This window comes from Macaca thibetana, chromosome 12 (genome assembly GCF_024542745.1).
Source record: "Macaca thibetana thibetana isolate TM-01 chromosome 12, ASM2454274v1, whole genome shotgun sequence".
Classification (NCBI taxonomy): Eukaryota; Metazoa; Chordata; class Mammalia; order Primates; family Cercopithecidae; genus Macaca; species Macaca thibetana.
In genome coordinates, this window is record NC_065589.1 from 4,847,807 (window position 1) to 4,875,118 (window position 27,312).

At 42.4% G+C, this 27,312-nt stretch overlaps 2 protein-coding genes across 25 annotated transcripts in view; both read right to left on the reverse strand.

The window, feature by feature from the left end:
* The window catches only part of RAMP1 (receptor activity modifying protein 1), a 139,144-nt gene extending 124,626 nt beyond the window's left edge, over nucleotides 1–14,518 (reverse strand). Inside the window, exon 1 of the mRNA XM_050751684.1 lies at nucleotides 14,515–14,518. The gene's annotated coding sequence lies outside the window, so the exon portion shown is untranslated. The remainder of the gene's footprint in view (nucleotides 1–14,514) is intronic.
* The window catches only part of LRRFIP1 (LRR binding FLII interacting protein 1), a 168,891-nt gene continuing 144,044 nt past the window's right edge, over nucleotides 2,466–27,312 (reverse strand). For 17 of the 24 annotated variants that reach the window (XM_050751631.1, XM_050751639.1, XM_050751637.1 and 14 more), the window contains one exon: nucleotides 23,958–27,254. In XM_050751631.1, the coding sequence (XP_050607588.1) occupies nucleotides 25,717–27,254 (1,538 nt within the window). In that variant the 3' untranslated portion in view covers nucleotides 23,958–25,716. Of the gene's footprint in view, nucleotides 3,359–15,434; nucleotides 15,540–16,928; nucleotides 17,009–17,682; nucleotides 17,801–19,887; nucleotides 19,938–23,957; nucleotides 27,255–27,312 lie in introns of those variants that run through there. The other 7 variants (XM_050751645.1, XM_050751642.1, XM_050751641.1 and 4 more) reach the window with 1 other exon arrangement.

The following is a 27,312-nucleotide window of genomic DNA, read 5'->3' on the forward strand; positions in this document are numbered from 1 at the left end:
GCCATCATCCTCAGTCCCCTTTCCTGGCCTCTCCTCCTCTAATCCCTTTTAGATTGTTCTAGGTGCTTTCTGTGCCCTCTACTTAGTTACACCCTCCCCCTAAGAAAGTCTAGTCTCAAGATTTGAAAGTTGCATCTTTGCTGGCGACTCCTAATCTACATCTCCAACCTGGTTCTATTCCCTGAGTTCCACACTCAGTTCCCTACCATCGACCATGGAGCTTCCGTTCCAGCAGGGGACGAGAGGCAGTAAAGAAAAATTTATTGTATGTTAGACAGCGCTAAGGTGAGAAAAACACATCAAGAAAGGGGACAGGAATTGTTGAAAGATTGGAATTTTATTGTATTTTATTGAGGCAGTCTCACTCCGTTGCCCAGGCTGGATTTTGGATAATGAAAGGTACTATGAAAAAAGTTGAAAGCAGCTAGTGGGATAGAGAGCGAGCTAAGGTACGTGTGGTCAAGAGTGTGTACGTTTGGGGAATTTGCTGCTTCAGCTGTCTGGTTAAGAAAGGCTTCACAGAGTGACATTTAAGCTAACACCTGAGGATGAAAAAGTCCTGGCCATTTGAATGTCTAGAGCAGCACTGTCCAATAGAAACATAATATGAGCCATATATGTAATTTTAAATTTTCTAATACCTATATTTAAAAAAATAAACAGATGAAATTCATTTTAACAATACACTGTATTTAACCCAATATATCTAAATTATCGTTTTGCTATGTAATACACATTTAAAAATTGTTAATAAGATATTTTATGTTCTTTTTTTTAATAGCAAATTTTCAAGTCAGTATATATTTTATATTTACAGCATATTTCAATTCAGGCAAAGTTTTCATCATAAATACTTGATCTGTGTTACTATTTCATAAAATTAAATAGAATACCAAAAAATCATTTTTTTTTCTTTTTTTTTTTTTTGAGACAGAGTCTTGCTCTGTCACTGGCTGGAGTGCAATGGCGTGATCTTGGCTCACTGCAACCTCCGCCTCCTGGGTGTTGGGAAAAGCCCACGGTGCAGGGGACAGCCACCCCAGCCACCAAGAACGACCCAGCTCCAGACGACCGTCGTCCTGAGGCTGAGAAATGCTAGGTTGCAAGGATGAAAAAAGCCAGCAACAATTTCCATTAGCTACATCTGCAAAAAAAAAAATTTTATTCTACTAAATAAATTTAAAAATCGTGTTCTAGCTTCCTCTGGATTAGGAAGTGTGCGTAACATTGGTTTGCTGTTTCCAAAAGAATTGGTGGGAAAGGTAGAGACTGAAGGCTTGACTTCCTCAGAGCCACTGATAGGGAAAACGCCATCTTCTCAGGGCAGTGAGACACCTGGGAATCAATGCCTTGCAGCCCTGTACTTACCAGCTGGGGGACTTCTGGCCAGTTCACCTTCCTGGACCCTGGTTCCCTCATCTGTAATGTGGATTTAATAACAGCATCTACCTCATAGAATTTCTGTGCAAATGAAATGAGTGGAAATATGTGAAAATTACGAGTGAAAAATACCTAAAAGCGTCAGCATGCTGCCGAGCATGTCTGCGTGCTGTGTGAGTGTTTGCTACTGGTGTTATTCGTGAGTGACATAGACATTTTCCCGGTTAAACTTGTATTCAGATGTTGTGGAAGAAACCTGAAGGATGGGACAATGAACTGAACATCTCCCCTTTGCTGGTGGGCCCAGCATGGTCAGGACAGGGTCCCTGAGGGGCTTTGTCCAGCTTCCTTCCTCCTTCCTGTTCATACAGCGCCTGGGTGTGCAGTGTGGGTCTCCCAGTGGTGCCCACCTGCCAGCACGTTTTGCTTACCTGTCCTTACCCTTGGTTTCCTACTTGCCAGTGTTGGCCCCCAGCCTCCTATAACTTGTCTGCCTCCCAATGGGCAGTGGCAAATATCCTCTGCACAAGGAGATACAAAAATCTGTGTATTTTAATAGAGATTGCATCTCTTTCTTAATGGAACGCAGCTGTGTATATCCTGGATCCATACAGTTCTGGGGGATGGACGCTGGTGACTCCTAGCATTACTCTGGGAGTGTTTTCTTAATTATACACCCTGAACTCACAACCCTCACTCCAGCATTCTCCGTGCGTTAAGACTAGATATGGTTTTGGATGATACTGATGTGGTTTCCACTTGATAATGTCCGGAAAAGCTGGCTGGCTTCACCAGCCATATTTGAAATACAACATATATGAACAGTCACTAAAAATCAGCAGGTAGCTAAACGTTTTTACTTTTGTCCTTGATGATATCGCCATCATCTCTACTGTTACCTCCTTCTTCACTTCACTTTTTAAGTGCACTCATTCTGTGAAAACACCTTTTTTTAAAAAATAGGGAAAGAAAAATGAATCGATTTGATATTCTTAAAAAATAAAAAAAGACCCAAAATATACAGAACCGTTAATATGAAATTAAAGATCTTCTTTCTCAGTGGAAAAAAATTAAAACCACATTGCTGAAGTCTCTCAACATTTCACTTTTAATTTTTCTAATAGTACATTCTTTAAAAGAAGTTAACAACTTCAATTCCAAATATAAGGATTAAATAATGCAAATGAAAAGCTGTCATTTTCAGTGAAGCTTTGCCTAATTACCCTGGAAAAAAGTATTCCTATGACTGAACTGATGCAAAAATCCCTTAGAAAATCTTAATTTGTTGCCTGTAAAGAGTCTTCTTAAGGTCACTTTTACTACTAGACTGCCCCCTTGTTTCCAGTGAAAGAGTTTTGCTTGGTAATGGCTTGTGGTTCCACAGTGTTTTTGTGTATGAAAAGCGTAGACTAAGAGATACTACTGAAGTCGCTCAAATTGTAGATTCTGCCATGAAAGGAAGTCCCAACACTGTAACATTTCCCCTTAATCTTCAGCAAGACACATGAAAAAAAAAAAACTCAAGTCCCAACTGAATCTTTACTTTGATCACCATTTCCAGTGGCATTCAGAGGCTGCTGTGCGGTCAGACACAGAGCTCCCTCGAGGCCCCCATGTGCTTATGAAGTATCTGCAGGTTCTGAGCGTCGGCCCCAGCCAGGGCCAGGGGTCTGCACACAGAGGCACCTGGTGGCTGCTGGGGCTTCCTCGGGTGAGCCATGGCACGGGAGCCCCTAAGTGCTAAGCTTGCCACGGTCGTCTTCTCTCAGAAGGCAGGGGAAGAAGCAGCGCTCCCAGACAGGACAGAGAAAAGCCTATGAAACAATGCTCTCCAGTCACCAACCAGTTGCCTGTTCAGAGCTGGAATTTACTGCTGGGACAACAGTGCACTCCGATTTGCTTTCATTTTTTCCAGACGCTTCACTAAGTGGCCGTTGCTCACCTCGAGCTCTTCTGTTTTATCCAATGCAGAGCGGAGCTGGGAACAGAGGAAAAAGCAATGAGCTTTGAGGAACTTGTTTCCTCCAAACATAACAGGGTTTTGTGTTACCAAAATTCCAGTCCTACTGAAAAATAAAATAACTTGGACCCTGGTCACTCATGATGCCCTTCCTCTGAAACAACTGGACTCCAGAGAGGGAACACTCCTGGGGATCCTGATGATTTTCTTTTCTTTTTTTTGAGATGGAGTCTTGCTGTGTCACCAGGCTGGAGGGCAGTGGCCCAATTTTGGCTCACTGCAACCTCTGCCTCCCGGGTTCAAGCGATTCCCCTGCCTCAGCCTCCTGGGACTATAGGTGTGCACCACCACGTTCAGCTAATTTTTTGTATTTTAGTAGAGTGGGGTTTCACCATGTTGGCCAGGCTGGTCTCAGTCTCCTGACCTTGTGATCTGCCCACCTTGGCCTCCCAAAGTGCTGGGATTACAGGCATGAGCCACCACGCTCAGCGCCCCACGCCTCCCCCCGATCTTTTTTTTTTTTGAGACAAAGTCTCACTCTGTTGCCCAGGCCAGAGTACAATGGTGTGATCTTGGCTCACTGCAACCTCCGTCTCCTGGGTTCAAACAATTCTCTTGTCTCAGCCTCACGAGTAGCTGAGACTACAGGTGCACACCACCACACCCAGCTAATTTTTTGTATTTTTAGTAGAGATTGGGTTTCACCATGTTGGTCAGGCTGGTCTGATCTACCCACCTTGACCTCCCAAAGTGCTGGGATTACAGGCATGAGCCACCACGCCCAGTGGGGATTCCGATGGTTTCACAAAAGGTAAGTGAGGCATGAGGTAAACAAACACAAACAACAAGAGCTGAGCCTGGACTGCATGGAGGAGGTGGTCCCCATAGCCCTGGCAGCCAGAGTCCAAGGCAGGAATGCCTGAGGCCAAGACGGCCACATCTGGGAGCCAGGGCCATGGAGCCTGAGAGTCAGGCAGAAGACAAGCTATAGAAGCCACATTAGCAGGACATCATCTGGCCCCACAGGCAGCATGGCAGAGTGGGGGTGCCCTAAGCTGGGAGAACATGGTTTTGGGGGGGGTCACAAGAACAGGGTCTACAGCTTTGCTTTCAACCCAAAACACTCAAGGAAGGTTGTCTGGGTCCTGGGACAGAAGTCCCGCCCCCATCTCACCAGCAGAGGCAGAAGCAAGCCCTTTTTGCAGGAGGTTTCCACAAGTTAAGCCTGGAGTATTCCTACAAATTAAAATCATGCATAAGCTCACAAAACACTAAGGTGACAAACCATTTGAGTGAGAGTCAACAGAAGCAATAAATGACAGAATTAGACCCCCAAAGACTGAGCATGTTTCAATCGTCAGATATAGAAAATAGAACAGCTGTGTATGAAATATTTAAAGAATAAGAATACAATTTAAAAAGAGGGCATACATGAACATGCACCAAGAAACTATCAACAATGAAGATACTTTTTTTAAAAAAAGGTGAACTGGATAATCTTTGCAAAAACTTTAGGCATTACACAACAGAGAGAGGTAAGGAGATAGAAAATATGAAAGAGAGATGGTTAAAAAATGTGGAGACAATGAGAATTTCTAACATCCTCTGATTAGAGCTCCAGAGGGGAAAGGGGAGAGACTAAAAAAGAGGAATTATTTAAAGAGTTAATGGTTGAATATTTTCCAAAACAAATTTTTAAAAAGACTTCATAGATCCAAGAAACACTATATATCTCAAGCAGAAAGATTCCAATAAACCACATCTAACAGTAAAACCGTAGAAAATCGAAGACAAAGAACCTGAAAGAAACTAGAGAAGAAAAAAAAAAAAGTCCCCTACAAAGGACCCACCGTTAAAACAACAGCTTTTTCAACAGCTCAATGGAAGCCAGCAGATGGTGGCATAATGGCTATAATCATTGAGGAAAATGACCACCACGCAGAATTGCATGTCCCTCAACACTACTGTCCAAGAACAAGGATGAAACAAAAACATGTATAAACAAAAACAGGGAATTCACCACCAAGAAGTCTGCTCTAAAAGAATTTCTACAGTAAGTACTTCATGGAGGAGGAAAATGATTCTAGTACAGTCTGAAACACTAATATGACAGACATATAAAATGGCCAATATGTAGTTATGTCAAAAAAACATGGGCGATATAAAACAACAAAAACAACACAACAATAGTATTATCTGAGAAGAGGGATTTATGAAGGTCAAAAGTATTTATGTGTGGATGTACATATATACATACACACACATATACACATATGTGTGAGTGTGTGCATGTCAGGCAGGAGAGTGAAGCTAAGGTGTTCAAAAGTCCTTCTATTTTACAGGAGGGGAGTAAAGATAGTGTTCAACTTTAATTTTTTTTAAGTTAAATAAGAATACCCAATATGTGATCACTGAAAAGAACAGAAATTGAATATAAAGTTTATATTTGGAGAGAGAAAGAGGACACACAAAAGACAGGACAAATGGTTATCCGCAGTCAGATGGTGAAAACAAGTCCAAATATACCAATAACAATGGACTAAAGGCTCTATTAAGACGGGCAGATCACGAGGTCAGGAGATCGAGACCATCCTGGCTAACACGGTGAAACCCCATCTCTACTAAAAAATACAAAAAAAACGAGCCGGGCGAGGCGGCAAGCGCCGGTAGTCCCAGCTACTCTGGAGGCTGAGGCAGGAGAATGGCGTAAACCTGGGAGGTGGAGCTTGCAGTGAGCTGAGATCAGGCCACTGCACTCCAGCCTGGGCAACTGAGCGAGACTCCATCTCAAAAAAAAAAAAAAAAAGATACGCAGTTTTCAGATTCAATTAAAAACCACCGCCACCTAGCTATGTGCATCTAAAAGAGATCATCTAAAGCATGACAACACAGGGAAGACTGGAAGCCAAGGGATGGAAAAATCAGAAGTGGACAAATATTAACCAAAAGAAAGCTGATGCAGCCATGTGAATACCTGACAAGGTCAACAGCAGCAGGGACCAAAAGGGTCACTACAAAATGACAAAAAGTTTAACTCATCAAGAAGATATCAGAATTTTAAACACCTAGTATCAATAGCCTCAAAATATATAGGAGAAATAGGGAGAATGAGAGAAATCCACCCTGATTTTATGGAAGAGCTTGACAAGTCTCTATCAGCTACTGAGAACTTAAGCAGACAAAAGAAATCAGATCTGAATACACACTTCACAAGTTTGATCAGTGGACGTATACAGAATTTTGCGTCCATAAATCAGAGACTATACATTCTTCCTAAGCAAATTTGAGACATTTAATTTACAAAAGCGAATCATGTATCGGCCATTAAGCAAGTATTGACAAATTTCAAAGACCAGATATAACAGGAACGATGTTCTCTGACTATAGCAAAATTAAGCTAGGAAGTTAAATGGTCAGGGCCTGGTGGCTCACACCTGTAATCCCAGCACTTTGGGAGGCCAAGGCGGGTGGATCACCTGAGGTCAGGAGTTCAAGACCAGCCTGGCCAACATGGTGAAACCTTGTCTCTACTAAAAATATAAAAATTAGCTGGGCATGGTGGCAGGCACCTGTAATCCCAGCTACTTGGGAGGCTGAGGCAGGAGAATCGCTTGAACCTGGGAGGTGGAGGTTGCAGTGAGCCAAGATTGTGCCACTGCACTCCAGCTTGGGCAACAGAGTGAGACCCTGTGTCAAAAAAAAAAAAAAAAAAAAAGAAAAAAAAAAAAAGTTAAATGAAAAAATTTTACATTTTAAAAAAGTAAAGGAGGGGGGTGCCTAAGATGGCCAAATAGGAACAGCTCCATCCTCCAGCTCCCAGCATGAGCGACACAGAAGATGGGTGATTTCTGCATTTTCAACTGCGGTACCAGGTTCATCTCACTGGGGCGTGTCAGACAGTCTATGTTGGTCAGTGGGTGCAGCCTGACCAGTGAGAGCTGAAGCAGGGCGAGGCATCGCCTCACCTGGGAAGCACAAGGCAGAAGGGAATTCCTTTTCCTAGCCGAGGGAAACTGAGACATACAACACCTGGAAAATCGGCTATGAAGAGAGCAGTGGTTCTCCCAGCACAGAGGCTGAGATCTGAGAACAGACAGACTGCCTGCTCAAGTGGGTCCCTGACCCCTGAGTAGCCTAACTGGGAGACTTCCCCCACTAGGTGCAGACCAACACCTCACACCTCACATGGCTGGGTACACCTCTGAGACGAAGCTTCTGCCAGAGCAAGAATCAGACAGCAACACTCGCTGTTCAGCAATATTCTATCTTCTGCAGCCTCCACTGCTGATACCCAGGCAAACAGGGTCTGGAGTGGACCTCAAGCAAACTCCAACAGACCTGCAGCTGAGGGTCCTGACTGTTAGAAGGAAAACTAACAAACGGAAAGGACACCCACACCAAAACCCCATCAGTATGTCACCATCATCAAAGACCAAAGGCAGATAAAACCATAACGATGGGGAAAAAGCAGTGCAGAAAAGCTGGAAATTCAAAAAATCAGAGCGCATCTCCCCCTCCAAGGAATGCAGCTCATCGCCAGCAACAGAACAAAGCTGGATGGAGAATGACTTTGACGAGCTGAGAGAAGAAGGCTTCAGTCGATCAAACTTCTCAGAGCTAAAAGAGGAACTATGTACCCAGCGCAAAGAAACTAAAACCCTTGAAAAAAGAATGGAAGAATGGATAACTAGAATAATCACCGCAGAGAAGACCACAAATGAACTGATAGAGATGAAAACCATGACATGAGAACTACGTGACAAATGCACAAGCTTCAGTAACCGACTCGATGAACTGGAAGAAAGACTATCAGTGATTGAAGATCAAATGAATGAAATGAAGCGAGAAGAGAAGTGTAGAGAAAAAAAGAGTAAAAAGAAATGAACAAAGCCTCCAAGAAATATGGGATTATGTGAAAAGACCAAATCTACGTCTGATTGGTGTGCCTGAAAGTGACGGGGAAAATGGAACCAAGTTGGAAAACACTCTGTAGGATATCATCCAGGAGAACTTCCTCAACCTAGTAAGGCAGGCCAACATTCAAGTTCAGGAAATACAGAGAACACCACAAAGATACTCCTCGAGAAGAGCAACTCCAAGACACATAATTGTCAGATTCACCAAAGTTGAAATGAAGGAAAAAATGTTAAGGGCAGCCAGAGAGAAAGGTCGGGTTACCCACAAAGCGAAGCCCATCAGACTAACAGCAGATCTCTCGGCAGAAACTCTATAAGCCAGAAGAGAGTGGGGGCCAATATTCAACATTCTTAAAGAAAAGAATTTTCAACCCAGAATTTCATATCCAGCCAAACTAAGTTTCGTAAGTGAAGGAGAAATAAAATCTTTTACAGACAAGCAAATGCTTAGAGATTTTGTCACCACCAGGCCTGCCCTACAAGAGATCCTGAAGGAAGCACTAAACATGGAAAGGAACAACTGGTCCCAGCCATTGCAAAAAAATGCCAAAATGTAAAGACCATCGATGCCAGGAAGAAACTGCATCAACTAACGAGCAAAATAACCAGCTAATATAATGACAAGATCAAGTTCACACATAACAATATTAACCTTAAATGTAAATGGACTAAATGGTCCAATTAAAAGACACAGACTGGCAAATTGGATAGAGAGTCAGGACCCATCAGTGTGCTTTATTCAGGAGACCCATCTCACATGCAGAGACACACATAGGCTCAAAATAAAGGGATGGAGGAAGATCTACTAAGCAGATGGAAAACAAAAAAAAAACAGGGGTTGCAATCGTAGTCTCTGATAAAACAGACTTTAAACCATCAAAGATCAAAAGAGACAAAGAAGGCCTTTACATAATGGTAAAGGGATCAATTCATCAGGAAGAGCTAACTATCCTAAATATATATGCACCCAATACAAGAGCACCCAGATTCATAAAGCAAGTCCTTAGAGACTTACAAAGAGACTTAGACTCCCATACAATAATAATGGGAGACTTTAACACCCCACAGTCAACATTAGACAGATCAACGAGACAGAAAGTTAACAAGGATATCCAGGAATTGAACTAAACTCTGCACCAAGCGGACCTAATAGACATCTACAGAACTCTCCACCCCAAAACAACAGAATATACATTCTTCTCAGCACCACATTGCACTTATTCCAAAATTGACCACATAGTTGGAAGTAAAGCACTCCTCAGCAAATGTCAAAGAACATAAATTAGAACAAACTGTCTCTCAGACCACAGTGCAATCAAACTAGAACTCAGGACTAAGAAACTCAATCAAAACTGCTCAACTACATTGAAACTGAACAACTTGCTCCTGAATGACTACTGGGTACATAACGAAATGAAGGCAGAAATAAAGATGTTTTTTGAAACCAATGAGAACAAAGATACAACATACCAGAATCTCTGGGGCACATTTAAAGCAGCGTGTAGAGGAAATTTATAGCACTAAATGCCCACATTTAGTGAAAGAGAAAGCAGGAAAGATCTAAAATTGACACCCTAACATCACAATTAAAAGAACTAGAGAAGCAAGAGCAAACACATTCAAAAGTTAGCAGAAGGCAAGAAATAACTAAGATCAGAGCAGAACTGAAGGAGATAGAGACACAAAAAACCCTCCCCAAAAAATCAATGAATCCAGGAGCTGGTTTTTTGAAAAGATCAACAAAACTGATAGATCGCTAGCAAGACTAATAAAGAAGAAAAGAGAAGAATCAAATAGATGCAATAAAAAATAATAAAGGGGATATCCCCAACGACCCCAAAGAAATACAAACTACCATCAGAGAATACTATAAACACCTCTATGCAAATAAACTAGAAAACCTAGAAGAAATGGATAATTTCCTGGACACTTACACTCTTCCAAGACTAAACCAGGAAGAAGTTGAATCCCTGAATAGACCAATAGCAGGCTCTGAAATTGAGGCAATAATTAATAGCCTACCAACCAAAAAAAGTCCAGGACCAGGCGAATTCACAGCTGAATTCTACCAGAGGTACAAGGAGGAGCTGGTACCATTCCTTCGGAAACTATTCCAATCAACAGAAAAAGAGGGAATCCTCCCTAACTCATTTTATGAGGCCAACATCATCCTGATACCAAAGCCTGGCAGAGACACAACAAAAAAAGAGAATTTTAGACCAATATCCCTGATGAACATCGATGCAAAAATCCTCAATAAAATACTGGCAAACCGAATCCAGCAGCACATCAAAAAGCTTATCCACCATGATCAAGTGGGCTTCATCCCTGGGATGCAAGGCTGGTTCAACAGATGCAAATCAATAAACGTAATCCAGCAAATAAACAGAACCAAAGACAAAAACCACATGATTATCTCAATAGATGCAGAAAAGGCCTTTGACAAAATTCGACAGCCCTTCATGCTAAAAAATCTCAATAAATTCGGTATTGATGGAACGTATCTCAAAATAATAAGAGCTATTTATGACAAACCCACAGCCAATATCATACTGAATGGGCAAAAACTGGAAGCATTCCCTTTGAGAACTGGCACAAGACAGGGATGCCCTCTCTCACCACTCCTATTCAACATAGTGTTGGAATTTCTGACTACAGCAATCAGGCAAGAGAAAGAAATAAAGAGTATTCAGTTAGGAAAAGAGGGAGTCAAATTGTCTGTTTGCAGATGACATGATTGCATATTTAGAAAAGCCCATCATCTCAGCCCCAAATCTCCTTAAGCTGATAAGCAACTTCAGCAGTCTCAGGATACAAAATCAATGTGCAAAAATGACAAGCATTCTTATACACCAGTAACAGACAAACAGAGAGCCAAATCATGAATGAACTCCCATTCACAATTGCTTCAAAGAGAATAAAATACCTAGGAATCCAACTTACAAGGGATGTAAAGGACCTCTTCAAGGAGAACTACAAACCACTGCTCAGTGAAATAAAAGAGGACACAAAACAAATGGAAGAACATACCATGCTCATGGATAGGAAGAATCAATATCGTGAAAATGGCCATACTGCCCAAGGTAATTTATAGATTCAATGCCATGCCCATCAAGCTACCAATGACTTTCTTCACAGAATTGGAAAAAACTCCTTTAAAATTAATATGGAACCAAAAAAGAAGCTGCATTGCCAAGACAATCCTAAGCCAAAAGAACAAAGCTGGAGGCATCATGCTACCTGACTTCAAACTATACTACAAGGCTACAGTAACCAAAACAGCATGGTACTGGTACCAAAACAGAGATATAGACCAATGGAACAGAACAGAGCCCTCAGAAATAATACCACACATCTACAGCCATCTGATCTTTGACAAACCTGACCAAAACAAGAAATGGGGAAAGGATTCCCTATTTAATAAATGGTGCTGGGAAAATTGGCTAGCCATAAGTAGAAAGCTGAAACTGGATCCTTTCGTTACTCCTTATACGCAAATTAATTCAAGATGGATTAGAGACTTAAATGTTAGACCTGAAACCATAAAAACCCTAGAAGAAAACCTAGGTAATACCATTCAGGACATAGGCATGGGCAAGGACTTCATATCTAAAACACCAAAAGCAACGGCAACAAAAGCCAAAACTGACAAATGGGATCTAATTAAACTAAAGAGCTTCTGCACAGCAAAGAAACTACCATCAGAGTGAACAGGCAACCTACAGAATGGGAGAAAATTTTTGCAATCTACTCATCTGACAAAGGGCTAATATCCAGAACCTACAAAGAAATCACACAAATTTACAAGGAAGAAACAAACAACCCCATCAAAAAGTGGGCAAAGGATATGAACAGACACTTCTCAAAAGAAGACATTCATACAGCCAACAGACACATGAAAAAACGCTCATCATCACTTGCCATCAGAGAAATGAAAATCAAAACCACAATGAGGTACCATGCCACACCAGTTAGAATGGCAATCATTAAAAAGTCAGGAAACAACAGGTGCTGGAGAGGATGTGGAGAAATAGGAATGCTTTTACACTGTTGGTGGGACTGTAAACTAGTTCAACCATTGTGGAAAACAGTGGGGCGATTTCTCAAGGATCTAGAACTAGAAATACCATTTGACCCAGCCATCCCATTACTGGGTATATACCCAAAGGATTATAAATCATGCTGCTATAAAGACACATGCACATGTATGTTTATTGCGGCACTATTCACAATAGCAAAGACTTGGAATCAACCCAAATGTCCATCAGTGACAGACTGGATTAAGAAAATGTGGCACATATACACCATGGAATACTATGCAGCCATAAAAAAGGATGAGTTCGTGTCCTTTGTAGGAACATGGATGCAGCTGGAAACCATCATTCTCAGCAAACTATCGCAAGAACAGAAAACCAAACACCGCATTTTCTCACTCATAGGTGGGAATTGAACAATGAGATCATTTGGACACAGGAAGGGGAACATCACACACCAGGGCCTATTGTGGGGGAGGGGGGCGGGATAGCATTAGGAGATATACCTAATGTAAATGATGAGTTAATGGGTGCAGCACACCAACATGGCACACGTATACATATGTAACAAACATGCACGTTGTGCACATGTACCCTAGAACTTAAAGTATAAAAAAAAAAAAAAAAAAAGTAAATAACTCCTGGGTTAAAACCATAAATCATAATGGCAATGCTAACTGAAACAGTCTACATCAACACATATGGGCTGCAGCAAGAGTGGCACATTGAGGGGTGCACCAGGGAAGCAGAAGGAACATCTGGAGCGTGGGAAGGGCACAGGAGCCGCCACTGGGTCCCACTCATGTGGACAGATGCACAAGCTAAGCTGCGGGTGAAGAACCGACTCCCAGGATCTTCAGGAAAATGATTTTCTAGAATGGGCAAAGGGTCAGTACTACCATCCAAGAACAAGGCTGAAACAAAAACAGGTATAAACAAAAATGGAATTTACCACCAAGAAGTCTGCTCTAAAAGAACCTTTACAGTATGTACTTCAGGGAGGAGGAAAATGATTCTAGTACAGTCTGAGACACTAGCCGGAAAGACATATAAAATGGCCAATATGTAGCTACATCAAACAAACATGGGTGATGAAAAACAACAACACAATTGTATTATCTGATAAGTGGGATTTAAGAAGGTCAAAAGTATTTATGTGTGTATGTACATGCATATATACACATATACATGTATGTGTGAGGGTGTGCATGTCAGGCTCCAAGAAGGGGAGGGCCCGAGGCTCTGACAGCATTTTCAAGGGGTTGCACACTTTGCTGGTGAGGGGCTAAGAACTGAGGTGGTATGGGGGGGCATGTGGGTGAAAAATGATTTTTAAAGAGGAGAGAAGGCCAGGCGTGGTGGCTCATGCCTGTAATCCCAGCACTTTGGGAGGCCAAGGCAGGGGCCAACATGGAGAAACCCTATCTCTACAAAAATGGCCAGCCTGGCCAACATGGAGAACCCCTATCTCTACAAAAATATAAAAATTAGCCACGCATGATGGTGGGTGCCTGTAATCCCAGCTACTCGGGAGGCTGAGATGGGAGGCAGAGTTTGCAGTCAGCCGAGATGGTGCCATTGCACTACAGCCTGGGCAACAGAGTCAGACTCTCTCTCAAAAATAAAATAAAATAAAGTAAATGTAAAAAACAATAAATAAATAAACAAAATAAAGAGGAGAGAAATGACATCTTTGGTTTCTCCTCCATAGTCCCTTTCCTATAGTTTAAATACAAAAGGAGTGATTCTTTCCTTTTTTTTTTTTTTTTTTTTTTTTTTTTGAAACAGGGTCTCACTCTCTGTCACCCCAGGCTGGAATGCAGTGGCACGCTCATGGATCAAAGCAGCCTTCACCTCCCAGGCTCAAGGAATCCTCCTGCCTCAGCCTCCCAAGTAGCTGAGACTACAGGCACAGGCCACCACACCCGGCTAATTTGTTTTTTTGCACTTTATGTAGAGACAGGGTTTCACTATGTTGCCCACGCTGGTCTTGAACTCCTGAGCTCAAGTGATTTGCTCACCTCGGCTTCCCAAAGTGCTGGGATTACAGGCGTGAGCGATCGCGCCCAGCCTGAGTGATCCTATTGAAACATAAATCAACATAAGCCCCTCCTTTGCTTAAAACTGCAGTAGCTCCCACTTTACTCACAGGAGGAGCCCAAGTCCTGTCCACGGCCTCCACGGCCCTGCCTCATGGGCTGGGGTGCTCTGACTGCTCCCTCCACCCCCTCAGCCCCTGCTCACCGCTCTGACTGTTCCTTGACAAAGGCAGTGCCTTGCCCCCAGCTCCCCTGCACGTGCTGATCCTTTGCGTGGAAGGCTTTCTCCCAGGTCCGCCTGGCTCACTCCCTGGGCTGTTCAGTCCTGTTCTTACATGCCACAAGAAGGAAAGTCTTCCTTGGCCACCTACCTAGAACTGCCCTGGCCTGGGCCATTCCGCACCCCAGCCCCTCTGCTGCCTGTGGTCACTTTTATTGACCTCCCTCTTCCAGAGCGTAGGCTCTATGGAGGCAGAGACTTCTGTCAAGGTCACAGCTGCATCTCCAGCACCTGAACCCATGCTCGGCATGCAATGGATGCTGTAAATATTTGTTGAACGAACAACTTTGCCAAGTGTCTTCAGTAAGGTAAAATATGTGTTTTAATTGGGAAGCATGGTAATTTGGGAGTGTGACCAGCAGGTGGAGTGACAGCAGCTCAGTTTCTCAAGGGCACTTTCCACAGGGTGACCTGAGGCAGCTGTGGCCTGGCCCTGGTGCCACACCCAGCTCTTGGCCACAGCGGGCCCATGGGCTCCTGGCTCCTCTACCTGGGCTCATTCTGCATGACACAAAAAATATGCGGAGCATAAGAGGCCTGGCTACTCCTTTATCTCATTACCTTGATGTTTATGGACAAGACCTATAGGAGATGCTCAAAACTGACAGGTCAACTAGTTGTTGCCAACAAGGGTCTGGCCTTAAGCACTAACTGGCTGAGTCATGCCTTCCTTTATTAAGACGCCAGCACTGCAGAGTGGTGTGGGATGATCTGACAATGACCAGCCCAGGGGCAGATGTCACAGTAGTAAATCCTCCCTGTACTGTTCCCACTAGAGAAATACTTGCAGCCATTCTCTTCCTAGAAATTGCCTAGGAAATTTACCTCTCTTTGGAGTTTCCGTTTTTCCGCCTTAAGTTCATCTTCTATTTTTTCTGCATTTTCAGCCGCTGATTTGTAACGTGATACTTGACTTTCTAACCTTATTACCTAAAAGGTAGAAAAAAAACATACGTATAAATTGATAGGCCTGTTTTCTTTCTTCAGTTTCTTTACTTTGAGATCAAAGGGTGTGATTTAATAAAATGGGAGAATACACCATGTAAATACTTATAACATTTTGGACTATGGTGTGGGTTTGAGCCAAGCAAGCTATTATTAGTTCTTATTTCTGGGCGACCCCGTGTTGACGCGATGGGGACCCATTTCCTCTGACCCCGTCCACCAGGGTCGTTTCCGCAGTGCTGGCGCCTTGCTGCCTGCTTCTCCCACTGTGTGGGGCTGCTCTGTTGGAAACAGAACAGTGTGTCCAGGCAGAATGGTGCTGGTAAGGGGTGGGTTCCATCAGGACCTCAGCTCCAGTCTAATCTCTCCTGGGGTGGTGGGGGTGGGAGGAGGAAAGGACAGGGTGAGGAGTGAAAGGAGGAGGCTTAGGCATGGCATTCCCCAGCCAAGATTCTGAGATGAGAGACCGCAGCAGCGAAGGCCTGCCGGACACCTTCATTCTGCTGCAATCAAAAGCACGCATCATCTCTACATGAGCTGTTCTCATTTTTGTTTCTATAAACATTCCAAAAAGTTCCAGCCAAGTATACCCTGTTTTTTTTCCTCTCTTTCTAGCTAGAACAAAATTGCCCCAGGGCCCAGTGTGCTAGAGGCAGGAGTGCCCTATGTCTAGACACCAGGGAGAGCTGGCCTTGCTGCAAGAGACAGGCTAAAAGCCCAGGCAAGAGGGACGTCCCAGATGATGTGGTTTGTTAATTAGCTAAATTATTTATTTATTTATTTTATTTTTGAGACAGAGGCTCGCTCTGTTGCCCAGGCTGCAGTGCAGTGGTGTGATCTCAGCTTACTGCAACCTCAGACACCCCAGTTCAAGCGATTCTCCTGCTTCAGCGTCCTGAGTAGCTGAGATTACAGGTGCCTGCCACCATGCCCAGCTAATTTTTGTATTTTTAGTAGAGATGGGGTTGGCCAGGCTGGTCTCAAACTCCTGACCTTCATTGATCCACCCATCTCAGCCTCCCAAAGTGCTGGAATTACAGGCGTGAGCCACTGCGCCCGGCCAATTAACTACATTATTTTTAAAGAACAAAATTTTAAAACACTCCCAAGCCACATTAGCTATTTTCTACAACTAACTGTTGTTGATAAAGGATTAGTATCTATTATAACAACTTAAATTCTAAGAATTCTTTCCTTCCTACTTGTTCTCTGTAAGAAACGGATGGAAAGACTTGCTGTCCTAACTTATCCCTCTCAGGACATTTTTTGGTTCTAAAAATCTTGGCTTTTTTTGGTCCTCAGCCTTTCAGGGCTATTTCTAGCAAGTAAAACTCCAGTCAATCATCAGTTCTGCCCGTTGTTGCTTACACGTACATTTTGTTCTAATGCAGTTATCTCTTGCTCAGATTTTGCAAGTTTAAATTTGAGGTCGCTGATCTGTCTGTTGGCATCCCCTAAAGGTTGAAAGAGAAGGAAAATCTGTTAAGCTCTTGGGCTTTTCAAATATTAAAACAATAGTTACTGGGAACCAAGCCCTTACTTTGTAATCATCTTGCAAATCTGTTAGTTCTGGCCCTGCCTCCACAACCTCCCAGAGCTGAGAGTAGAAGGCACTCTCTCCCCATGAACCCAGGCTGGGAAAGTGCCTTCCGCCCCTGTGCTTGGGGCAGCAGACCCCAGATAAGAGAGTGCCTGCCTATGAGTAAAGAAAACAAAGAAATGGTGGGGGGGTAGGGAAAAGGGGGGAGAGAGACTGGGCATAATTTTATCTCCCTTAAGACTGTTTCTAGTTTATTGGCATTAAAAAAGCCTTTCTTTTTTCTTTTTTTCATACAATCAACAGATCAAAAGATGGCTGTATCCAGCAAAGTAAATGTGGTTTCCATCAGCACAACATGTGGTGGTATCTTGGCGCACATTTTTGGGCACCTGTTCTATTTCATAGGGTCAGAGAGAAATAGCATTGTTCTGTCCACCTACCCATCCTTGTGCTTCTATTTTCAAGGGCTTTTGTGGGGATGAGAGGGAATGAGGGCATTCTTTGCTGTGACAGTTTTCTCTGCCAGCACAAGTATACTAAAGCAGCACATATGAAAGCATTTACTTCTACACAAGAGTTGACATTTACTTTGTAGGTCCATTACATGCATGTCTGTCCCGTTTTCCAAGACATCATCTTCAGATCGAAGATTGTCTAGTTTGCCAATCTTCTGTCTCTCCTCCAGCTGCCCTTTGAGTTTCTTAATCTGAAAACACCCGCCAGTAAAATATGTTAATTTCTCTATTCTGAATGAAACCAAAAAGCTGAAGTTAGAGCCCATCAGAAAGGAAGCAGCATGTCAACTGACAGAAGGAACTTTCTGTCCATCAGTACTCTTCTCAGAAATACAATTCAATGTACAATGAATGAAAAATGAATCACACTGTAACTCTGGGGGAAAAGTCATTTCTAAAGTGAAATTCTTCTAGGACTCAGGAGGAGACTGTACATGAAATACCTGCAGTGTTTAAGACTCAGTGAGTCACCGTGCTATTCACTTTCTCTTTATTTACTAAGAAACCAGAAAGGGCCACTTGGAGCCTTCTGGGCTCCGATATATTGTAATTAAGTCCCCCAAAAGTCGAGTGCTTTCTCAGAGTCCAGGCAAGCTGCAGGTGTGTTCAGAGGCGGTTTGTCAGCTTTCAGGGAGGTGGCCTCTAGCTAGCTTTCCCTTCTCTAAGCAAGACAGAATCATGTCCAGTCGTCCTTTGGTATCTGTGGGAGATTGGTTCCAGGACCCCCTCAGACACCAAAATCTGTGGATGCTCAAGTCTCTGATGTAAAATGGTGCAGTATCTGCAGAAACCTACATGAATCCTCCTGTACACTTTAAATCACCTCTAGATTCCTTTTAACACCCAATACAACGCCTACAACTCACTTCATTCACGTGGATTCAGTGCAGGACTCCGTGCAGGGCAAATTCAAGTTTTGCTTTTTGGAACTTTGTGGAATTTATAGTTTTTTTTTTTTTTTTTTTTTTTATATTTCAATCTGTGTTGGTTGAATCCATGGATATGGAACCCATGGATGTGGAGGGCTGACCGTATAGTTGGAATTGCAGTTAACAGTCAATGACTGCAGAACTTTCTGGCATCTAGTTGGTGGGGTCTCCGGGGGCTTTTCATGTTTAACTTTCAATCTATGAAAATTGTTGCAGGTGATCGCCTGCCTTCCTACTCCACACATCAAGCATAGGAGACCCCTAATTAAAAACAAACCAAAAGTGCATGCTGCTTTAAGGAAGTAAGTATAGAACTCATGAACGCATATTTTCAAAAGATCATAGGAACTTCAGGAGAATCTTCCTACCATCTTTAGTGCTTTCTCCAATTTTCGGAGAATCTTCAACAGAATGGTAGAAAGTAAGGCAAATATAATTGATTAGGCTTATGAGGAGAAATTAGAGGAAAGTGGTTGTAGAGTGATGTAATCACTATCCTGCATATGAAAAGATCCAAAATAGGACAACTGTTCAGTATTTCTTTGTTTTTGAGATGGAGTCTTGCTCTGTCACCCAGCCTGAAGTGCGGCGGTGCAGTTTTGGCTCACTGCAACCTCTGCTTCCTGTGTTCAAGCGATTTTCTTGCCTCAGCCTCCTGAGTAGCTGGGATTACGGGCGCCCACCATCACGCGTGGCTACTTTTTGTATTTTTAGTAGAGATGGGGTTTCACCATGTTGGCAGGCTGCTCTTGACCTCCTGACCTCAAGTGATCCACCTGCCTCGGCCTCCCAAAGTGCTAGGATTAGAGGTGTGAGCCACTGCACCTGGCCCGCTACTTCTTGAGGTAGGAGAGAGCAATGAAGATAAACATGGTTAAAACAATTTTGTTGAGCTGTAACAAAGAAATACCGGTGAGAGAGGGATGCTGCTCACCAAGAGTACAAACCTGACTTTTATGGACAAACAACCCATATGGACAAGGGAAGTGCTATTTGGAATGACTCAGTAATGCCCTTGCCTCTCAATGGTTAATCATTAATATTATTAATGATTGATATTTATATTTATTTTAAGTAGCAATTCAGTAAAATGTACCAAATTCAGTTCCATGGCTTTGGGCCTTTGAGACATCCTCATTAAACCTCGTGTGACTCAGGATGTTCTCTTTGGATGAAAATATTAACTTTGATGTTCTATTTGGATAACAATCTTAAGAACACCAGTTGGCTTGATAATGACTTTCAGGCATGATTAACTTCGGGGTTTTCTGAGTAAGCAAGAAGGAAGGATGGGCAGGTGGTTTCAGGTGCCCCGTTCAAGAACCGGTAAAGTAATAAAAGATTGTTACCTGTTCCAATAAGCATTCCCGTTCATCAACCAGCTTTTTCAACCTAATATCTAAAGAAATCAGAAAGACACAGGTTTAGGTGAATCCGTGCCGCGCCTTTCAGCACATTGCTAAACTGAAGAATGATCGTTCAGGTTAGTGAAATGAATGATGGAAGTAGTTATACACGTACCACGGTGAATGAGGCCACAGACAGGACGGGGGAAGAATTCAGCCAAGGGGGGTTGGGTCAACCTCCCAGAACATGCTTCACGTCAGGGGCAGCATCCGGCTGCATGCAAACAGGCTGCTAATCTTCTACCTTAGGTTAGCATGCAAGAACGCTAGGGCCAAACCACACTGCAACACAAGATCTCACAGCTTCATGGTTTAACATCATTAGCAATGTACAAACACTGAGAATCACAGTTCAATAGCACCAACATTTTGAACAGCCTCGCCTTTCCAAGTTTACATCCCAGATTTCTTTATCTTTCTAATGTCTCTCATAGACTCATCGATGTCAGTGCTGTGACTATCTGTTTACAACCCTAAGTCCACTAACACCTCTGCTAACCCAGTTATCAAAGGTGTTCTTCTTTTGAGGAAGAAGGCAGTAATGGTTTAAGTGTCTGTAATTCCTCCCACCCCTGATATATAAAGATGCATAAATGTTAAGTGTCTATAAATTACCCAAACATCTCTCTGAAGGAGGGTCAAGTACTACGGTCTTCGGACTGGGTGGGGGAAACCACAGCTTGGGGAGGATTTAGAGGTTTGGGCAAAATCCCACACTAGTGTAAAGGCACAGTCAGAATGCTGGAGTGATGACAGTGATAACGTATGCTACACACTCACTCTGACACAGGTACAGTTCTAGCAGCTTTGACATCATTAGCTTGTTTCAGCCCTGGAAGCCCTACGGGTGGGCTTCATTACAGCCTCCTTCTATAGATGAGGCTCAGAGGCCCAGAACCACTAAGCAATTTTCTTAAGGCCTTGCAGCCCAACCACAGGAACATGCCCCTAACGGGCACCCACTATTTTTCCAGATCTAAACTCACACCTCTGAGTCAGACCCTGACTCAAAGCTCTTAGCCCACTGGGACGCTGCTCTCACGCGGCCTACCTCCAGATTCTTCGCAGAATGAACAACTAACCTTGATTAGCCATGTGAAAAGAAAATAATTCATATAAAATGCATCTTCATTTTCATTTAAAAAATCATCTAGCCACATGCTAATCCAAGTTACATTTTTCTCTAATTATGTTTTCCGAAGATCCTAAGTTGTTGTTTTGAAAGGCACAGTAAAACACCAGATAATATTAAGCACAATATAAATTAAATTTATCATCCTTTTGAGTTATTTTAATTTATAGTCAAATTACTTCTGACAGATGTTTTACTCTTTCCCTCCCGTAACCCACCCAACACTGAAAAAAACATTTTTGCAGTTATAAACCTGATTCTTTTGTCCAGTATCACTATTCATTTTCTTACATGTTTTAATACTCCTACATACAAAAACTACAGGCATCATAAGAAACACTGAATATATCAGAATGTGATCTTGAAGCTCAGTATCTATAGTAAATTATTGTTTTCTTCTAGAAAACTTCAAATATTCTAGATAAGCACTAGAAAGTAACTGTTAAAATGTAATAAGAGCACAAGCAAAATCGATATAGGTAAACTGACATTGAGTTGTATAGTAAGAATATTAAAAATAGAGAGAGAAGAAACTTTTAAGGAAGAGAAATTTTAAAGGAGACTTGGAGAAGAAAACAAGAACGAAAGAGTTTGAAGAAAACAGAAAAAGAAATGAAGCAAAATAATTTGACATGAAGAAAATAAGAGTACTAGTTTTCACAGCGTTAAAAACCACCAAGTCCAATTTGTTGAATAAATAGTGGCACATCACTGGTAGACTTATAATGTCTGCATAATTGGGAAATTTTTCCCTGTATGAGCCACCAGCCATTCACATGTTGAAAAATATTTAAGAGAGGCAGTAGATAGGGACAAAGAGAACAAAAGGATTTTCTTCTTGAAAGACCAAGTTTTCTCCATGTACAACTATCACACTGAACAAGTACATATTCTGAACATAATACATGCGCACACAAACACCCCTCCCTTTCCCTTAGGGGCCCAGACGTCTGGAACAAATCTTACTGTTGTGTTCCCTTGACGGGTGGCCATGGGTGGCATGCTGTACAGGGTTATGGGGTGGTCTCCCAGAAAGGGAGTCTATCAACAGAAAACAGGAACCCCAAACCATCTAAACTCCCCAGAATTAGCATTCAGGGTTCTAGTGATAGTGGAAACTTAAGTGTCAGGTCATTAGGTCTTCTGTTAACTGCAAATATTAAAAACTATGGAAAGTGACCAAGGTCATACATCTCTTTTAGGGTCATTCTTGAAAACTGTTTAAAAACTTGATTGCTGTCCAACCTTTGTATAACAACCTATAATTCAAAATCCATCTTCCTCTGTATTTTTGACAGACACCCATAATTATACTTAATTATACTTTTGAAGGAAGATTTACATTTATATATGGGAGCTATGTTCGGGTTTGGGACTGAAAAATATCCATGCTTTTTGATTTCAGGTGTCAGTAACCAATGTTTTTCTCTATTCTGTATGATAGTGAAACCCCAGTGGTCTAGGTTCCTCTGGGGATATGGCTGGAAGGCAACCTTTCGATTCTTTTCTGAGTTTGAATCTTTTGACGCTATAATCTTTCTAAATTGCCCTATATATTTCTATACCTTCTTACATGGAGTATAGCTAAGTCAACTTTCTCTTTTCTTTCATTTTTTTTGAGACAGGGTTTCACTCCATTGCCCAGGATGGAGTACAGTGGTGTGATCATAACTCACTGCAGCCTCGACCTCCCAGGCTCAGATGTTTCTCCCACCTCTGCCTCCTAAGTAGCTGGGACTACATGCACATGCCACCATGCCTGGCTAATTGTATATTTTTTTTGTAGAGATGGACTTTCACCATGTTGCCCAGGCTGGGCTTGAACTCCTGGGCTCAAGTGATCCACCTACCTCGGCCTCCCAAAGTGCTGGGATTATAGGCATGAGCCAATGTGCCCGGCCTTAACCATTTCTTGGTAAGTTAAGAGCCTTCACAGTAATGTCAATTACTGTGCTTGGCTATAAAGTCATTACACTGGAGAGCAGATAACTGATGCTCAGAACGAAGGCTCTGAAATCATCGAGAAATGGCTTGGCTCCTCAGAAGTCTTTCTTTTTCCTTCTTTTTTGCTCATGGATTTTCAGCTGCCCATTCCCTACTGGAGGGCTGGGTCCTAGCCGCTTGTTCAATGGTACAGTGCCTTCCATGTACAAAGTGATCAAACCTGTTAATTAATTAAACAAATGAGTGGTGAATCACTGAGACAGCTGGATGGCTGAGCTGAGGGATGTGACGTGTGCCCAACGTCCTGCAGGGTGCTGGTGAATAACATGGGAAAGAACTTAAAATGGCTTGATGATCTCACCATTTAGTGACCTTGGTTGTTGAACTGCTTTCCAAGAGCCCTTTAAAGGTAGGAATGAGAGCTGTTTCCAGTATGCATTCCAATATGAATGCAGCTTTGCTAAAGTTAGAGACATAAACTAAAACCCTGTGAAGTCCTATAGAGCCCTTGGACTTGATTTCCTAGCAAGCATTTATCATCCCTACCATCCTCCACTTCAGGACACTTGAGCAGAAATAGTCAAGGTTTTTTCCATTTTCATCATACTCTTCAAAACATTCTAAGTATTGGTGCATTCAAGCACAGCAACAGATGAAGACCGTTTTCAACTGAGGCTGCACATTAGAACCACAGATCACAGGAGATGGTGCGGGACGATCGTCTCAATTCTCCCAGTAATGCTCATGCTAGCCCCAGGCTCGATGCCAGGAGGGAAGTGCATTCCTTACTGAGGACGGGCATCAGGTGTGGGTCTTCCACAGGACCCCAATGGGAATCAGCAACCCGCAAGCAGGTATTACTGGAAAGGTGGTATTACATACAACAGTAGTCAGACTCAGACTTCAAGCAGCCCAAAGAGTGGAACCACAGTCTTGTACAATTATAAAATGTTTTTATTTCAGTTACATAATAACACTTACGTTTTCCTCAAATTTTATTGAGGTTTTGGTCTTTTTGCATTAAATTCTATCTTGTAACAGTAATATGAATCCACATAATTTCATAAAATGTCAACATTCATAAGGTACATTCCTTTGTGATTTTATATTTTACAATTTTAAATCTAACTTTACAATTATTTTTTAAATGTTTCTTTATATAGAAAACAGATATTTTCTTCAGGCAGATCAAAACACAAATTTTCCAATAAGAATACACTGGGACATAACAAATGAAAATATTTATACCAAAATACCAAAAGTGATTCAGCTCTTTAAAATATTCTACTATAGTCTAATTAGTAGTTTGTACAAGAACAAGTAACCTTTTTTACTGCGCTTTTGAATGATGATTAGAAATTCAAACAAAGAGAAGTAATTTTAAGGTTCAAAATCTTTTTTTTTTTTTTTTTTTTAAGAGACAGGGTCTCACTCTGTCTCCCAGGCTAGAGTACCGTGGTGCAATCATAGCTCACTGCAGCCTTGAACTCCTGGCCTCAAGTGATCCTCCCATCTTGGCTTCCCAATGTGCTAGGGTTACAGGCGTGAAAACATTGTTTTGTGGTTTTTTTTTTTTTGACAGAGTTTCGCTCTTGTTGTCCAGGCTGGAGTACAACGGCTTGATCTCGGCTCACTGCAATTTCTGCCTCACGGGTTCAAGCGATTCTCCGGCCTCAGCCTCCAGAATGGCGGGGATTACAGGCACCCACCACCACGCCTGGCTAATTTTTTGTATTTTTAGTACAGACAGGGTTTCACCATGTTGGCCAGGCTGGCCTCAAACTCCTGACCTCAGGTGATCCACCTGCCTCGGCCTCCCAACGTGCTGAGATTACAGGCGTGAGCCACCGTGCCCAGCCAAAAACATTTAAAAAATGACTGTCCCTGCTCAAATACTGCAGTAGGAAATGTAATTTGACATATATCACTACCAGAAAAAAACTTTAAATCTTTCTATAAAATGAAATTGATACATCATCAGCATGAAGTGAAGTTAAAATCTCCTACAGAGTAAATTCAGGTATATCAACAATGAGATCCAAAAGCATTGGTTCAAGATCAAAGACTTCTATGAGGTGAAGGCAAACAAAGCCCCTCGTGCTTTCAGACGTTTACTTGTTATCCTTAAAATGACTATTGTTCTAAGGTGCAAATCTTATCATTCAGTGACCTATTTGCTATTTGGCTGTTTATCCCCTTTAAATAAAATACCATACAGGTTATAATGTACATTTAAAAATCAAATATGAAAATACACATATGTGAACAAGACATTAATTTAAATATCAATTATATTCATAATACATAAGTCTAAGAATGCTATTTGGTCATTTCAACTAGATGCTGATATATTTGGTCAAGAATATCCACATTCCTATCAGCCTAAGGCAAATGGTAAATGCTTCTATTTTTATTAAGTGGACTATAAACAGTAGACATTATTGTTTGATACTACTGGAATGCTCTCAATTAGAACATACACTGATAACAAATATGTCTTTCTAATCTGGGTGATAACCTCAATGATTACATGGAAATCTACAAGTAACAGTCTATAACTTAAAGCAGTAGATCACCTGGTGATTGGCATACAGTGCACCTCTATGAATTTATAACATTCTACTTACATTGGCAGTGGAGAAAAGAGCCCCTCACACTCAGACTTCCTGGGCACCACACCTGCCGCCTGCCTCAGCTTAGGACATGGTACAGTCTTCTTTGCTTTTGCCCTTCTCATTCCCTCCTCTGGTATCTTCTCTGCTTTCTGGATTGAAGTCCCCCGGCTCTCCTCCCGGTGCTGACAAGTCATCATTTTCTAGGCTACTGCTGTCTAAAGCTTTCCTGACAGTCTGACTTGGATGTTCTGACATCCCACACCTCTCTGTACTTTCTGCTTCACAGGCATCGCTAATGTCCTGTGAGGGACTTTCATTTTCGGGCAGGGCGCAGCTATCTGCGTCTTCGCTCTCTGCTTCTAGGGGACTGCTTTGAGTGGCACCATCTGTTTTAGCATTATCTTTTGCAACACCGTCATCTAATTCTTCACCACCAGCCCTCGGGCCTAATGATTGAACTGTGTCATCCTCAAAATCTAATGTGTCTCCATCAGCTAGTACCACCTCAGCTGCTGTTTTTACATCATCGCCTTCTTGGTCAAGTTTTCCAGCCAACTTAATTTTAGGATTCTCCGGACAATCAGCATTTTCACTGCTTTCTGCCGCAATTTTCTGTTTTGGATTTTCAGGCGCCTCGTTTTGGGCTTCCACTGCGGACTTTCTGTCAGTAGACTTTACCTGCTCTTCTTCCTTAATTTCACTTAAATCTGTGTTCTGATAAGTTAACTCTTTTTTAACATCTTTAAGGGTTTCTACAGGTACTGGGGATTTTTTCTTCTTGTTTTTCTTTTTCTTGTTCTTTGTCTTCTTCTGCGAGGAGTCCAATGCCTCTCCCTGTTGGTCATTCTTTTCTTCCTCAGGCTCTTTCATATCTAAGGATTCACTTTGAGTGTCTACTGTACTCGGACCTGTCGCTTCCTGACCATTGCTCTCAGTTCCTGCTGGAGAACCAGGAACTTCTGTCTTGATTGGTTTCTCATCCCTTAATACTGTTTCTTCACCCTCTTCTTCGTTGTGATCCCTACCTACTTCTGTACTCTGCACTGGAACCTCCTTGGGCTCAGCTGCTTCCTGGTTGGTGAATTCTTTCTCTAAACTATGCCCTGTGCTTGTCTCTAACTCTTGGGGGACCTCTACTGTACATTTGTCATCATGATAAACTGTGTCATCACTATGCCCTAAAGGACATGAGGCCACTGTGCCTGCCTGCTCTCCAACCTGAGTCGCCGCTGCCTCTCCCACATTCCCTGTGTGGTTCCCGCCATCTAAGTCATTCCAACAGCTGGATGGCTCAAGGGGAGTTCTGGTCCTGTCATCTGGTGCACCCATGACCTCATCTGACTCAGCCTGTGCTGTGTTTTCAGGGAGAGAAGTGCTCTCTAGAATTTGGTTTTGAACCTGTTCCTCATATGTAGCACCTGCTAAGGTTCCTAGGAATGGGGCAGTGTCTTCAGAGGATTTCTGGTCCTCGGTATTCTCTCCAGCAGGGAATACCTCTATGTCCACACAATCTTTCACTGTGTCCTCTGTGTGTTGTTCTTTCTCAGTATTGTGCAAGATTTCTCTTTTCCCCACATTCGCCACGATTTCATTTTTCACCTCCACTTCACTGGCTCTTCCTAAAAGACCATTGAGAAAATTGAAGGGACCCCATGATGTGGTGGCCACATAATTTAC